Below are 15,671 nucleotides of genomic sequence, written 5' to 3'. Positions count from 1 at the left end.
ATGGATAATACAGTAACTGATACAACAAACATCGTTCAAAAGTTCTTTGAAAGCATGAAGTCCTCGAACTCCTCTTCAGGAAAAAAAAACACAACTTCACCTAGGTTTCTAGACTTATATACTGTTGTGATCATGCACTGTGTTTATACTGGCCTACGTGCCACCTCTCAAACTTTCCCAACTATTCTGGTCAAGACATACCAATTGTTCAGGAATGCTCTCCATAGAATCTCATCTGTCAAAGCTCATCCCATTCTTTGGTGACCTGACTCATATGCTGCCTCTTCAGATGAATCCTCTACAATCTACCCCAATGAAGTGGGTAGATTCAGTCTTACAGAGCCCTATTATACAGTGCTTATCACACGTTATTTAATCCTATCACATTTGTGTTTGTCTTCTCTTCCTTCTTGTGGGCAATATGCATGCCCTTTTAATACATCTGACTCTAAATGTCATATTTTTAGTAAACATCTTTTTTATTTTGTTTTTGATACAGGGTCTTGCTTTGCCACCCTGGCTGGAGTGCAATGGTGCAATCATAGCTCACTGCAGCTTCAAACTCCTGGGCTCAAGTGAATCCTCCTTGGCCTAAACTTCTCAGGTAGCTAGAACTACAGGCATGAGCCACCCTGCCCAGCTAACTAGTAAACATTTTAAATCTACATATACATTATCTAACATATCTCACTCATCCTGCACTTCTTACTGTCTACACAAGTTATTCATAATCTCTCTGAACTTCAGCTTTCTCATAAGATGAGAAAATTAATTGTACCTATCTCACAGAGTCAGAAGGACCTAATGAGATAATGCATGTAAAACACAGGGCCATAAATGTTAGATTTTTATGACTGTTACTATTACTACCATATTACTATTTTATAGAGCTATTTAAATATTTTATAAAATTGACATGAAATTATATTTAAAATAATGGGAAATGTACTGCTGCACTGATCATAAAGAGGAATACATTGCTTTTAGGTTTATTTTGCTTTATGTCATAAACTAAAAATAAATAGGTACCTCTAATTTCAGTTTGACATCTTCTTTTGTCTTAGAAATGTAGTCTAAACTAGAGATGGCTGACTCCACTCCACTGCAGTACTGCCCGTAGATAACCAATCTGAAAGAGAAAAAGAGAAGAAATCTCTAAGACAAAAACCAAGAATGAACTGGAGGGGGGAAACAAGCAGAATCTTCATCTCTTTAAAACCACAGTTAGGGATAACCAAAATAGCAGTAGAAATTATTTTTAATACATATCACATACAAAATCATAGAATAAGGGTCACTCATTTTTATAGTAATGACTAATTTGTAGTTACAACTTTGAATGAGATTAATTCTATGTACATTTTTATAGCAGGTAGAATTTACAAACTGGCTGGATGACTGTTAATGTTATTTGAGTAGACATAAATGCATTCCAAAACCAAATTTAAAATTTCTGTTAAAGCTCTTACAAGAGATAAACTTTATCTCTAAACACTCAGAAAGTTTTATTCTCTATTACAATTTTATGCCAATCACTACATATAACTCCTTCATTATTAAACCTCCTACTCCTTGCTACTTTTTAATTAAGGAACATAAATCATCTGAAGAGAGGCAAATGAGAGACCTGAACTGTTCTGGACAGAAGATAACTCATATCACATGGAATCTGACCCACTTCAGGGAAGGTATCTCTTTAGTAATACAAATATTTTGCAAAGAGGTCCGTTGGTTTATTGTTTCTCTTAACTCTCCACTGGAAAAAAGACACTACTAATAAGATGTGAATATTTATCGAAGACTTGATGCAAAGTAATTCATTAGCCACTTCTTAGTACTAGGAAATACATTGCTTGATTTGAAAAGAGAGATAATTATATTTTAAGCAAAATTTCTTGATACTCCAATTCATATAGGTTGTCAGGAGATTTTTTTTTAACTTAGAAAGGGAAACTGACTCTGTGAATCTAATACTCCAAAATAGAGTGTCATAAAATACTAGAATTGGAAGAAAAGTGGAAGAAGCATTAGGTACCAGCTAATCTACCTCCAATGTTTACAGATGGGGACACAGAGGCTCAGAGAGTTAAAATGACTTACTGAAGATTACATCGCTCAGTAATGATAAAGCCTATAAAAGAAACTTAGCCTTTTGATTTGTGATGCAAAAAAATAAGCACCATACTGGGTCCTTCCCCCCACCTTTCTTCTTTTTTTCTTTTTAAATTACATATATAGAACTCAAACTACTACTCTGAAAATAATTGTCCCATGTTCTAATTACTGCTCAGGTAGTAGTGTAATAAACAGCAGTAATAGCTGTTTGTTAGCTATTTTAATACTAATCCTCATTATAATTACAAGCTAAGACCCACAAAGCTTAAACTTCAAAAGTTACCTTTCCTTGTAGTTAATAAAAACTTGGTACAAGTTCTGGTCATTTTTATTTACAATGGAATCATGAATCTCTTGCATTAGGTTCCGATGAAGTTTTACAAGTTCCTAAGAAAACAAAACAATGTGAAAGGAAAGTAGGAATCACAACCAAAAAATACACCCCAAACCCAGAATACTTTTTGTTGCTAGACTTGCCACTCAGGATATGCTGAATGCTCTCAATATATAAAACTGCTTCCACCAATAAAGAGAGAGGGAAAAGGAGAGTGGGGAGAGAAAGGGGGAGGAAGGGGAGGAAGCAGCGGGAGACGACAGGGTAGAAGAGGAGGGAGAGCAGGGGAAGGAAGGGAGAAAAAAGAAGGAAGATAAGAGGAAGGCAGAGGAGAGGGAGAAGAAGAGAGGGAGACAGGCCATGCAGATGGGAAACGGCAATTTCAGATCTCAGTTGAAACGTCAGTGTCCTGTGAAAAAAGAAATTATCTCACTAGTTATTAAAGGATAATTTATTCCTTGTGTAAAAATATGTACAGCTTATTTTTGTTTCATAATCACTGTAAATTTTTTAAATAAAACTGTCCAAGTGCCTAATGTTTTATTGACAGGATAAAATAATGACTCACATCCTTGTGACACAGACATGTAGATTTTACTTTGGTCAATTAGTGGTGTCCTGGTGCTAAGCTAACAATAATCAGACTAAATTACTTGAAACCAGGCAACTAATGGCATAAATAAGGAGCAAATAAATTGTATTCGACAGTTTACCAGAGCAACTCAAAATGTCAGAATTTCACATTTTTCCCAATAAGCAACTAATTTTCAGTCAGGCAGTAAATACATGTCATAGCCAGGATATGAGGCAACTTGAACTAGGTGCCAATTCTCCCATTATCTCATCCTGTGTACCTTGGAGCACACATTGACTCCACAGCATGCTCTTTCCTTAGTGGTGTAGAAAGTAAACATGAAGATGTGGGCTCTAAGTTATAAAGACCATACTTAAGTGGTTCAAGATCCTTATCTTCCCCAAATGTGCAGTTTATTTAGTGCTAAACCTTCAGCGGATATTGTGCATGTTATAAATCAACAAGAATGTCTTCATTCGGCCAAAACCAGGGATAAGCATGACATGCCATTGCTTACCAACTGCTACTGAGCAACACAGAACACAATAGAATCAAAATATAAAGAACTGTTCAGGTAATACAAGCAGGTCTGTGCACAAAAGCTTATATACATGTATCAGTGTATGTGTAAGCGCGTGCATGGGGGTGGGGATGTAGAAACCAAAGCAAGTCCTAGAGGTCTGAGAACTTGAATCTCGCCTAGCATTACCTCACTTGGCATGGCATTTAGCTTGCTTCTAGATTTCTGGGCAAATATCCTTTTAAGATTGTAAGATTCTGGTAAGGTGCCCTGAAACTTGAAATGCTTACATAAATGTAAACAAAAAATATCTCCTCAAATTTTACAATTAAAATAGTCTGGTAAATCATAAGGAAGTAGTCTATTTCAGAAATGGGAGTTACACTTGATACAACTGGAAGTAGAAAGCACCAAATAGTAGAGGTCGAAGATGTAGAGGAATGGAGGAAAGTAGGGGAAACTCATATGGTGAGGACATCATCTACAAGACAAGGTCTGAGGGGCTGGAAGAACATCAGAGCTCCACAGGGAAGTGTGGGGATGGAAGTGGATCCCCAGACTATTTGAGACTACCTCTTCATGACAAACAGTTAAGAATAACACATGAAAGTTATTTTTCCATTTGTGTTCTTCATACATGTTGACTGACTTTTGGTTGAAGATATGATACATCAGTTATTTCAAGAAAATAAGGATATAAAAGCTGGAAAAGCAAAAAAAAATAAATAAGGCCAATATTCTTAAAGAATACAAAAGAGTGTTAAAATAGGGATCTGGAACCCCCTAAGGAAATGAGGATTTTTTTGAAGTACACCACAATTTTAGCTAGCATATTTTTACTCACAGGAATGTTGATGAATACTGAATCAAATTCTGCTGCTGTTAGAAATCTTTTTAGTGGTGCCATGAAATACTACCAGGAAAGAAGAAGAAAACAGTAATTAAGTATAACCTGTCCTAATCTATATAATAGTTTTTCATAAACAAACAACAAATATTTTTTGAAAGTCAATTGTTGATCAGCATTATAAACACCAAAAGTGTAGAAACTATTTTCTCTAACTTAAAGACTTTACACTTGAATAGATATATAAAGATATAAATACAAGCTAATATTAATACATTTAAAGTATAAAATAAAATGATTTAGACAATAAATGCTTCCAAAAGGAAGGAAGAAAAGAACACTATTGTCTGAGTTGGCAAACAATGGCAACATTTTGGAGACGTATATGAAGACTTACACAGTAACATCTCCCAAATGTTTTGTGGAGATTCTAGATCCCTGAGATCAATAATCTATGTGTGCAATTTATGAATTATTCCTTGAGAATTTAGTTTCTGACCTACCATATCTCTTTCATTCTCGGTATCTGTGCAGAGGATCCTTCCGGTACTGGTCTCTCAGTTCCTTGACCACAAATAATCTTGTGCTCCACCCTAGCTCAACTCCCAAATCTGATGGCCATTCTCACAGACCTTGTCATTATCAACAACTTCATATGCTCCATAGCACTAATTTCAAGGAACTGGGTCAGCCAGCCCACTAACCGTCCCACCTCTGTCATGTCCTCATTTCCCTCCTAACCCAGTTTATACTCCATGAATCACTTCCCTGTAAATCCTCTTACCCTCTCTTCTTCCATTGTGCTTTTCTAGAAAAACAAACACCCTGATCAAGTCTAACTTGCCACATATTTTGTGACTGTATCTAAGAAGTTAACCATGGACATTACCGATCGTCTAATTTTAAATATGACCACAAAACTCAACTGGGCCTGTAACGCTACATAGTGCTACTACAGTTCCCTAGTCAATCTACTCTTCTACTCTTCTAAACAATGCTTGCATACTTTCACTTCTTTCCCTAACCTCTAAATGTGAGAGTCTGGAGAGGTGGCCTCAAACCTCTTCCCTAACATGCATTCACTAGGGTGATCTCACTTAGTCCCAGGGCCTTAATGCCATTGTGTGATGATAATGGCCCAATCTATTTGTCAATTCAATCTTTCCCCTTAATGCCTGATTCATATACCTAACACCTTTCTCAACAAATCCCATTCAAAGCCTAATATGTATCAAAAATTTCACATGTTCCAACAGACTCCTGATTCCCAAGCCTGTCCTTCCCCACCTCTGTAATCTTCACCATTCATGCAGTTGCTCATGCCAAAACCTACCAGTCATCCTTGACTCCTCTTTTTTTCATATCCTTTACTTAATTCATCATTCGATCCAGTTGGCTCTATGTTTAAAATTTACTCAGAATATGACCACCCATACCACCATTTTTGTCATCTTGATTAACTTAATTTTCTTCTAATTCTTATCTTAGTTACCACTCTTGCCTCACAAGAGCCAGAATGAGAGGTTAAAGACTTAAATCACATCATGTCACTTCTGCTCACAACACTTTCCAATGTCCTGCATGGCCTAGAGGCCCACCAGCTCTCCCACCTCATGCTCAGTCCCCTTCCCTCATTCTGCTCTAGCCACACTGGACTGCTGCTGTCCTTGAAGCACGTGCTGAACACTTTCCAGTCAGAGGGGCTCTCTCAGGAATTATCTTCATTGGCATATGCACACGGCTTACACCCTCAGTTCACTCAGCTGCCCACTTAATCTTGTCACAGAGGGCTTCTGCTACCACTCTTTATAAAATGCCACCAGCCCTCCCCCCCATTACTCTCTATCTTATGCCCCTGCCTTATTTTTCTTCAGAAAACTTATGACCATCTGGCATATTTATTTGCTTACATTCTAAATCCTCCCATGGGAAAAAGTGTCATGAGAATCAGAATACTGTTGTATTTATTACTATATCCTTAGTCCCTGAAACAGTGCCATTCTAGTACTAAGACATCCATAAATAGTTGTAAAAAGAATAAATCTGCTTTGAGATCTTTAAATACAAAGTTCTCCTAAAAATTGTAATACACATACACACATTCAGAAGAAACAGTGAGTCTAATATATTAACTATATTAGGCAGTATTTGGGCATCAAAAATAATACCTGATGACTTACTTTTTCTATTGACTCCAAAGTTTCTGTATATTTTTCTTCTGTCTGCTTAATTTCTGCTAGACAACAACTTCGTATATCATTTTCTGGACATTTCTGCAGTTAGAATTATCAAAATAAAGTGATTTAATAAAATCAGATATTAACCTATCAGGAAGTAGAGATCAAAAGTATTGCTGACTTTCTTAAACTTTCCTTTCTAATAAAACACATAATTGAAAGACATCTAACTGCATTTGTGAGGTATCTTTGCTGTTTTTATAAAAATCTTGAACAATGTAATGACAAAGATTTAGATGATTAAAAAATAAGCTTCTGAATGTAGACACTCTAAGTTAAAACATCTCTTACTAAAATGTTCATAAAGTTGGAAACACCATAAATGGTGTATGATTGTTTCCTTAATGTACAGCACATTTAACAAATGCTATAGAAATAACTCCAAAAACAACAAAAAGGTATTTGGTAACGTAAGTAAAGACCTTCAAATATTTTTTCCAACATTAACATCTTACCGCTTGACTTTTTAACTAAGTATTTAAGACTGGAAGTCGTAGAGCACAACACTAAAATCAAGGATTCTGGAATCTGATGGAATTAGGTTCAACACCAGTTTTCTTGTTAGCTTTTCTTTTCTTTTTTCTTTCTTTTTTTTTTTTTTTTGAGACAGAGTCTTGCTCTGTTGCCCAGGCTGGAGTGCAGTGGTGCAATCTCGGCTCACTGCAACCTCCGCCTCCTGGGTTCACGCCATTCTCCTGCCTCAGCCTCCTGAGTAGCTGGGACTACAGGCGCCCGCCACCATGCCCCGCTAATTTTTTGTATTTTTTAGTACAGACGAGGTTTCACCGTGTTAGCCAGGATGGTCTTGATCTCCTGACCTCGTGCTTTGCCTGCCTTGGCCTCTCAGAGTGCTGGGATTACAGGTGTGAGCCACCGCACCCAGCCTGTTGTTAGCTTTTCTAACTGTGAACGAATCACTAAATTTCTCTGACTCAGTTTTCTTATCTGTGAAACAGAGAGAATTACAGTACCAACCCCAATGAATGGTAAATGAGATAAACAGTGTAAAGCACTTAGCACTTTTCCAAGTGCACAAGAAGAGTCCTGTCCATCTAAATTATTATCACTGCTCACCCCATCAGCTGAGTGAGGACTGCCCTTGGGGGAGACAGTGAAGAATGCACTGACACTCAATGCAGTTAACAATTACAGGAGGCACAGATGATATTCAGTCACCTAAAAATGTTCTGAAAATGCTGCCACAGATGGGCTGTCAGCCTATGCGATGGTTAAACCACACTTTCATTATATTTCCCAAACACAGGCAGGTAACGTGTTTCCACTCCACAGAAGCTACTGGACAACCTACCAGCCTTTTATTAAAAGTAGGAACATAGAGCTAAGCACATTCATCAAAGCACTGCGGAAACAAAAATTACCAAACAGCTGGTAAAGAAAAGTCTTTAATATACAAGAAAAAGTTATTAAGAACCTAAGCAACTGACTTTTTTTGTTGTTGTTTCAAATTGTAAATGAGAAAATAATCCAAAGTAATCCTTTCTGAATGTTCTGGATATATTAATGGCAGATAAGGTTTTGAGGGCTCATACTGGCTATGACAATATCTGAAACCAAATTTATAAATGAGTAGGAAAACCAGGAGACTTATCATGAAACAAAAGAAAAATGGTACCTCATATTAACACTTAACAAATGTGAAGAAATACTCTTTAATATATATTTATCTTATATCAGATTTAAAGGGAAAAATGTACCTGTGTTATAAGAAATTTACTTTTATAAGCATATAATTTCATGATTCCCTAAAATTCTATTCTACTACCACCCTGCCATTATTTAACTGGGTGGCACTTCATTTCTCTCTCAGACTTTGTTTCCTTACTAGCGAAATGAAAAGATTAGACCAAAGATTCCCTACGGTTGTTTTGAACTCTGAAAGGCCATGCATATGTCTCCAAATGGAGTAACAAGTCATAATTATATAGTTATAAGCAAGCAAAGGTTAAAAAAAATCCCAGGAGAAGCTGCATAAATTATTATGCTAATTAGTCCTTCCTAATAAAATATTCAGAGTAACTTTAAAAACAAGTAAAAGTCCTACGGGCTGATGTGCTTCCTCTGCCTTCATTAAGTCCTCATAGACTTCTCCACCTTCATCTTCCCCATAAACACAGTCATAGAGATCTTCTTCATCTTCCACAAGGGTTTCACTACAACAAAGGATATGATATAAGGTCATTTTCTATTATGCAGTAAATGCAATAGCTACAAATAGCCTACTGGATTTTAGTAAAAAATCCAGAAAGGAAATAAAATGGAATTATTGGGAAGAGTTCAAAAGGTTACATTACAACTCTGTCCCTCTTAATAAGTACAACGACAAACAACTACAGAATCCAACAACGAGGGCAGTGGCAGCTATCATTTACTGGGTAGTTACTAAGTATAAGCACAAAAATAATTATTCTAAATATATTATCTTACATAATTCATCCAACATTAATGATCAGGTATGCATTATTATTTAATCCATTAAAGAGATGAGGAAGTTGAAAGACCAAAAGGCTATCTGACTTTAAAAATAACCCAGGCAGTCACTGGCAGATCCAATATTTAAAACCAAGTCTGTCTTAACTCTGAGTGTTTTACCTGCTCTATCATACTGCCTCCCACTTTTCATATTTCAAGACCTCAGTTTCATCAACTGTATTAATGGGCACAATATGGAGAAGATAGGAGAGTTAAATTGTATCTAATATGTCATAAGTAGTCTTATAAAAGCATCAGTTACTGCAGTGTTATAATCAGCATCTAATCCAGTGGTTTTCAAAACATGCTCTTTCAGGCCCATTCAGAGGAAACCCACCAGTCCCCCACCAACCAGACCCTTCCTTTATCTGTTTCATATTCAGAGCCATAAGTAACATAAAGACAGATGAGGAAAGGAACAGACAGACATAGGACACTGGGACAACCAGACTTGGTGAACACTGAGAATAAGGGAGAGAGGAGGAAGGAAGAGGAAGAAGCTTTGTACTTTGGGACACTAGGGAGATGGTGAGCCATACTGGCAGTAACATAATTTCCATACTGAGGGGTTTGGGCAGGCAATCTGGCCAGAGAACATTAGGGCAGGTAAATTGGTTTGCACATTCTCTGTACCACATCAAAGGATAGGAAGGTCTGGTGAGTTCATGAGGGAGCTGAGATATAAAATGATGAAAAAACAGGTTCTGCATTGGAGGGGATCCTGTTCTGAAGAAAAATAGACTGAAATTAATTTCCCTGGCACTCCTAATCCCAGCACTCCTGCTTGTCATCCCTAGTATGACCACCCCTGCAAAAAAGTCAACCTTGCTGAAGTCCTACATTTGACTATTTCCCATGACGGTAAAGGAATGAATCATATAAATTTGCACAGACTTTTCTCTATTTTTGTTGTTGTTGTTGTTGTTGTTGTTTGGGGAACAGAGTCTCACTCTATTGCCCAGGCTGGAGTACGGTGGTGCAGTCTCGGCTCACTGCAGCCTCCACCTCCTGGGTTCCAGGGATTCTTCTGCCTTGGCTTCCTGGGTAGCTGGAATTGCAGGCACGTGCCACCATGCCCAGCTAATTTTTGTATTTTTAGTAGAGACAGGGTTTCACCATGTTGTCCAGGCTGGTCTCAAACTCCTGACCTCAGGTGATCTGCCCACCTCAGCCTCCCAAAATGTTAGGATTACAGGCGTGAGCCACCACACCTGGCCGACTTTTCTCTATTTTAAGACCTGTAAGAATGACATGCATGTGTGAGTGCATGCGTGCATGCAAGTGCACAAACGCAAACACACACACAAGACTGGTCTAGAACTGTGTGGCTTTTGTTATTCAATCCTTTACTAAAGCTGCTTTTCTTGCTAACAGCTTAGTCAACAATTTCTGATTTCTGAGCCAGGAAAGAAAAAAGCTGTGATATTTTTCAAATGGTCAATAAATCAACAACAATCGCCATGTAGGGCCACCTACATACGGGCATGTCTGGCACCCTGATACTAAAAGGACACTGTACAGGGTAGCCATTACCTGCCCTCTCCACTCCATCCTGTGGCTTTCTCCCCAACTTAGGAAACAATGATTGCCTCCACAGTGGGGACCAGGCCAGTATCTATTCCAAGGGCTTCCCTTTGGGTGAATGCAGCCCCAAAAGTTAGAGTTAAGTATATTTACCCATAGAAATTGAAATAAAGCTGAGAATAAAAATCAAGCTGTCACAGCAAACTCAAAACCAAGCATTTCTAGGGATAATACATTTGCTTTCTTCTTTTTTTTTTTTTTTAAGATAACCCTACTTCACCTTTTATCCCAGAACTTTGGGAGGCCAAGGTGGGTAGACTGCTTGTGCCCAGGAGTTGGAGACCAGCCTGGGCATATTAAATAAATAATTTTTTTAATCCTGCAAATACATTTGGACCTTTGGCCACCCGGTAGAAATTTAAAGCAGACTGCCTCTCACAGAGCAAGGGCTGGCATCTCAGAGCAGCCAATTCAGGAAACCAAGGTTTTCTCCAAATTTAGCTAGGAATGCATCCTCACTGGATTTATCCTGACATCAACTCTGCCTAAACAACATCAGTGAAAAGAACAAAATGGGGAAGCTATAAAAATTTATAGGTGTAAGTCACTACTGGTATGGGTTAAAAAAGAATATCGGCTGGGCACAGTGGTTCACGCCTGTAGTCCCAGCACACTGGGACACCGAGGCAGGTGGATCACGAGGTCAGGAGTTCAAGATCATCCTGGCTACCACGGTGAAACTCTGTCTCTACTAAAAATAAAAAATTAACTGGGCGCAGTGGCAGGCATCTGTAATCCCCGCTACTTGGGAGGCTGAGGCAGGAGAATCACTTGAACCCAGGAGGCGGAGGTTGCAGTGAGCTGAGATCGTGCCACCACACTCTAGCCTGGGTGCCAGAGCAAGACTCTGTCACAAAAAAAAAAAAAAAAAAAAAAAGAATAGCATCACAGCACTAGAAATTAAACATTCTCCTTAAACAATCTGAGTACATTATCAATAATCTTAGTCACTTTATGAAGATTACAACCAATTCAATAAAACAACTGGTACTATCTTGCTTACTGTTGGTGAGTTCTTAGAGATTTTAAGAGATAAGAAACTATTCTTAATAGATATTTAAAATATGAGACTGAAAGGTCATTCTCAAGGCCACCTACCCTGGAAAGAGCTGCTGGCCATCCATCATGTGGCTGCAGTGGGCGTGCTCACCCCCTCTACTCTTCTACTAAAAGCTCTGAGAGGGATCTGGAAGTTGGGGCTGTGACTAACAACCTCTGCTCTAGAATAAGAGGTGTCTGAGTTCAAATCCAAAGACTACAATTTACTAGCAATATTACCCTCAGCAAGTAACTAGGCTTTTCAAAATTCAGTTTTCTCACTTTTAAACTGTGAAGATATAATAACAACCTAGTAATATTGTGGTATTACATAAGATAGTGCATATAACCTGGTTAGCACACAAATGGAAACTCAGTAAGCTCTTATTATTATTGCCAGGTGTAATTCCTGGCAAACAGTAGATGCTAGATGTAGTTTTGACTTATTAATTTAGAAAACAAATACTTATTGAGTACCTACTATATGCCAGACACTGTGAAGTTCTAGGAATACAGCCATGAACAAGGCAAAGTCCCACACCTCACAAAAGTGTACCTTCTAATGAGGAGACAAACAATAAATGAAGCAAACCAAGACTGTCTCAGGCATTGGCAAATGCTGTAAAAACACAGCAATGTGAGGGGGTGGTGGCAATTTTAGACAGGGTAGTCAGAGAAGGCCTCTCTGTAGAGAAATCTGAGCAAAGACTTGAACGCTGAGGGATCAGTCAAACAGGCAGAAAGAATAGCAGGTGTAAAGGTCACAAGGCTAAAACAAGCCCAGTGTGTTGGGTGTATGAGGAAGGATAAATGAATGAATGGATGAACTTCCATAGCATTTGAATCTGTCTTGGGGCATAATCTATTTCTTATTATGATTCTTTGCAAACATGCCTGATCCAAGTCATCAGTTCCTTGAGGAGTAAGGATCACGTATATATTTATTTGTAATCTGTACAAGTCACTCAATCAGCAGAAGATAATCGGCTGCAAGGACCTTTTGCCTCTCTTGACTATTAAATAATAGAGCCCAAAAAGATTCTCTGTTCAGAATAAACACCACCTACTAAAACATCCTGAATAGCTCCAACCCACACTTATCTCTCCCTTCCTTGAACTTATAAGGCATGCACTATGTGTCCCACAACTCCAGCAGCAGATTGTTTCTTTTAAATTGTTCCCTAATTGTCTAACTCCAATTTTATCTACTACTTCTATTATGCCTTTGAGAAACTTTGAAATTTTACTTCATTAGAGTAAGTTTCTTTATTCTTCATGGGGACACAAAACAGGAACTAAAAACCAGTTGGAGTACATCTTCTTGTAAAGCTTTCCATAGCCAGTTTAAGGTTAATCAGTAATTAAGCCACTTTTCCTCCTTCAGATAGCTTACTTTAACACCCACAGTTAAAACCCACAATGGACGCATAAATTGGCAGTGGCTAAATTCTGCTCAAAATTTTCAACATACTCTATTAAATCAGGAAGGCCTTTGTAGATGTCTTCATCATTAATGCTTTCTTCTGTTGGGAAGGGCCTAGGAAGAGGGAAAAAACAAAACAAAACAAAAAAACAAACCCATGAGTGAATGAGCAACAATCAGGCTGGGCATTTATCTCTCACTAAATATGTAAGTTGTCTGCTGCCAAAATGGTCAGATCAGTCACCATGTCTAACAATGTCTAGGGCTTTCCCTAAAGTGCCTGCTCAGCAGCTTTGTCTGGGGTTCCCCTAGGGAGGCTGTAACACCTGCCACCTGAAATCATCTGAAGCAATTACAGCTGGTCACCAGTCACATGTGCAGGGGGTCATAATAACGTGCTTATCTGATCTCCCACCTGCCACATACCTGCAGGGTCACCTCACCCACTGCAGCATCCCAAGTCAGACAACAAACAGCTGTGCATGTACCCTTGCCTTCAGCACCCTCTCTTTTCAGCTATGGGATCTGGTAACAAATAATTTGTAACAATCAACCTTCCACGGCTCCGTTCACTAGTGTAGATGAAAACTAGTGGAAGACAAAAACATTGTGCCCTTTACATATACAGTCATTGACCCTGACATTTCTGCTCAGACTTTAGGGTATTTAAGCTGTATTTTTTATTTTCACTTATTAGACAAATGAGTCAACCAGACCTTGGGGAGAATAGAGTGTTTTCTTTGTTCCCTATTCAAGAAAATCACACTTGAATGTATCTCCTGTTCCCACTGTGTGGCTTCCTTGTTTGCATCATGGTACTATGTCCTTTTTTCATAACTGCCTTAAATTTATGTCTAACAAAATCACAGTAAGCATACTGTGCCAAAAATTCTACTCTTTTCAGGCAGCCAGCATATCACGTGTTTCATAAAAACAAGAGGATCCATCAAAATAATAAATAAGCTTTAATTACTAGTTATATTAAAGAGCAGAGTTTCACATTGAATTATGGATTAATACCGAAGACATTTGAGGAGACTAAGTTTTTCAAATAAATCAGCATGTGAGAAATGTAGTCTCAAAATCATTTTTTATAAATTAAGGCACATTTTATTATGCAAGTTCATTGTAGAAAACATATATAAAAAAATTAAAAAGGAGAAAAATCTTCTGACTTGCATTTTTCAGAATCAATATATAGAAATTTGATCATGCTTTTAAAAATCTGTTTACATATAATAACATAAAATATATATTGACATGAAAGGTATGCATGTATTGAAGAGCAAATTAGGAGTTAAACATTTATCCAGCTGACAGACCACATACATAGAAAGCTGCCAAATTCATGGCCCATTTCTGAGAAAGGTCCTGTACCAGCAGGGCATCTTTCCTGAGCTCACTGTGCTTTGTAGCCAGTGCAGAGAACCCCGCTAAGTCCTGCTTGGATCCTCTTTCCCTTAGAATGTGAATGTGAGCTGGACACAGAAAAATGGCTGTGATGGCTGGAGACAGAAATATGGAGGACTGAATAAAGAAGATTAAAAAAAAAAATCCATTCCATTTCCATGAAACCAGGCTGAGTAGAGACTATTTTTCTTTATTTCCTAATGTTACTTATATAATACATCTTTACTGACGGATCTAACTTAAGTATGTAGTATCTGAAACAGAGAAGGCTCAACACAACATACACATCTATGTTTTTATGCTTATCAACTGCATAATACTCTATTGCAAGGAGATGCCATAGTATATTTAACCAATTTACTTCCAGGTTTTTAATTTACTATTGAACCTTCAATACGCATTCTTGTACACGTTTTATACTTGTCTGATTATTTCTTAAACTCCTAAAAGCTATGAGTTATTATTATATTCTACTGTATAGGAAATAAACATATTACATCTTATAAATATTTATTTACTTAAGCATTTGTGTTTACTTTAATGAATCATATGTACAGAAATGTTGGAGGAAAGTTAAAAAACAAAAAAAGAACCACACCAGTGACAGTCACCTGTGAATTGAGAACAAGGTTTAGCCAATGTGTTATTCAACTCTATCAATAAGTTCTACCTTGCTCAATTAATTTCAAATGTGTACGGGATACTTACATACCAGGCACTCTTCATGAATGAGACATAGTACCTGTGTGCAAGGTGCTTCACAAATAGTAACCATTTAATAAAGAATCATTACACCGAACTCAATGGGACACATGGACAACGAAAACAGAGTTTACCTGATTCCTGTGGCCAACGCTATAGGTGTTCGAGAAAGTCGTGATAATGTTTCTATAACCTGAGAAAAGAGGGAAATACTAATTAGATATGTAGTTCAGAAAATGTAAGATTTCTTTTTCCAAAACTTTTTCAATCTAATATTAACCACAGCAGCAGAAACATAAATTTGCAGATGTCAAAGACGTGCAGAATGAGAAAGGTTGTGATTGGGAAGTATAAATACCTGGATTATAATTTTGTTCCTTTCTTTATTAATTTAAGC

The 15,671-nt window shown here is 37.6% G+C and overlaps 1 protein-coding gene across 2 annotated transcripts in view; it reads right to left on the bottom strand.

Moving 5' to 3' along the window:
- The window catches only part of VAV3 (vav guanine nucleotide exchange factor 3), a 417,957-nt gene that overhangs the window by 196,458 nt on the left and 205,828 nt on the right, over positions 1 to 15,671 (bottom strand). For both annotated transcript variants that reach the window (XM_032155203.1, XM_032155201.2), the window contains exons 3-9: positions 15,409 to 15,467; positions 13,211 to 13,276; positions 8,690 to 8,798; positions 6,571 to 6,663; positions 4,388 to 4,456; positions 2,399 to 2,502; positions 1,030 to 1,129 (exon numbers count right to left, since the gene is read on the bottom strand). In XM_032155203.1, coding sequence (XP_032011094.1) covers positions 1,030 to 1,129; positions 2,399 to 2,502; positions 4,388 to 4,456; positions 6,571 to 6,663; positions 8,690 to 8,798; positions 13,211 to 13,276; positions 15,409 to 15,467 — 600 coding nt within the window. The remainder of the gene's footprint in view (positions 1 to 1,029; positions 1,130 to 2,398; positions 2,503 to 4,387; positions 4,457 to 6,570; positions 6,664 to 8,689; positions 8,799 to 13,210; positions 13,277 to 15,408; positions 15,468 to 15,671) is intronic.

The sequence above is a fragment of the Hylobates moloch genome, unplaced genomic scaffold (genome assembly GCF_009828535.3).
Source record: "Hylobates moloch isolate HMO894 unplaced genomic scaffold, HMol_V3 SCAFFOLD_5, whole genome shotgun sequence".
NCBI lineage: Eukaryota > Metazoa > Chordata > Mammalia > Primates > Hylobatidae > Hylobates > Hylobates moloch.
This window is presented reverse-complemented; position numbering and strand designations above follow the sequence as displayed.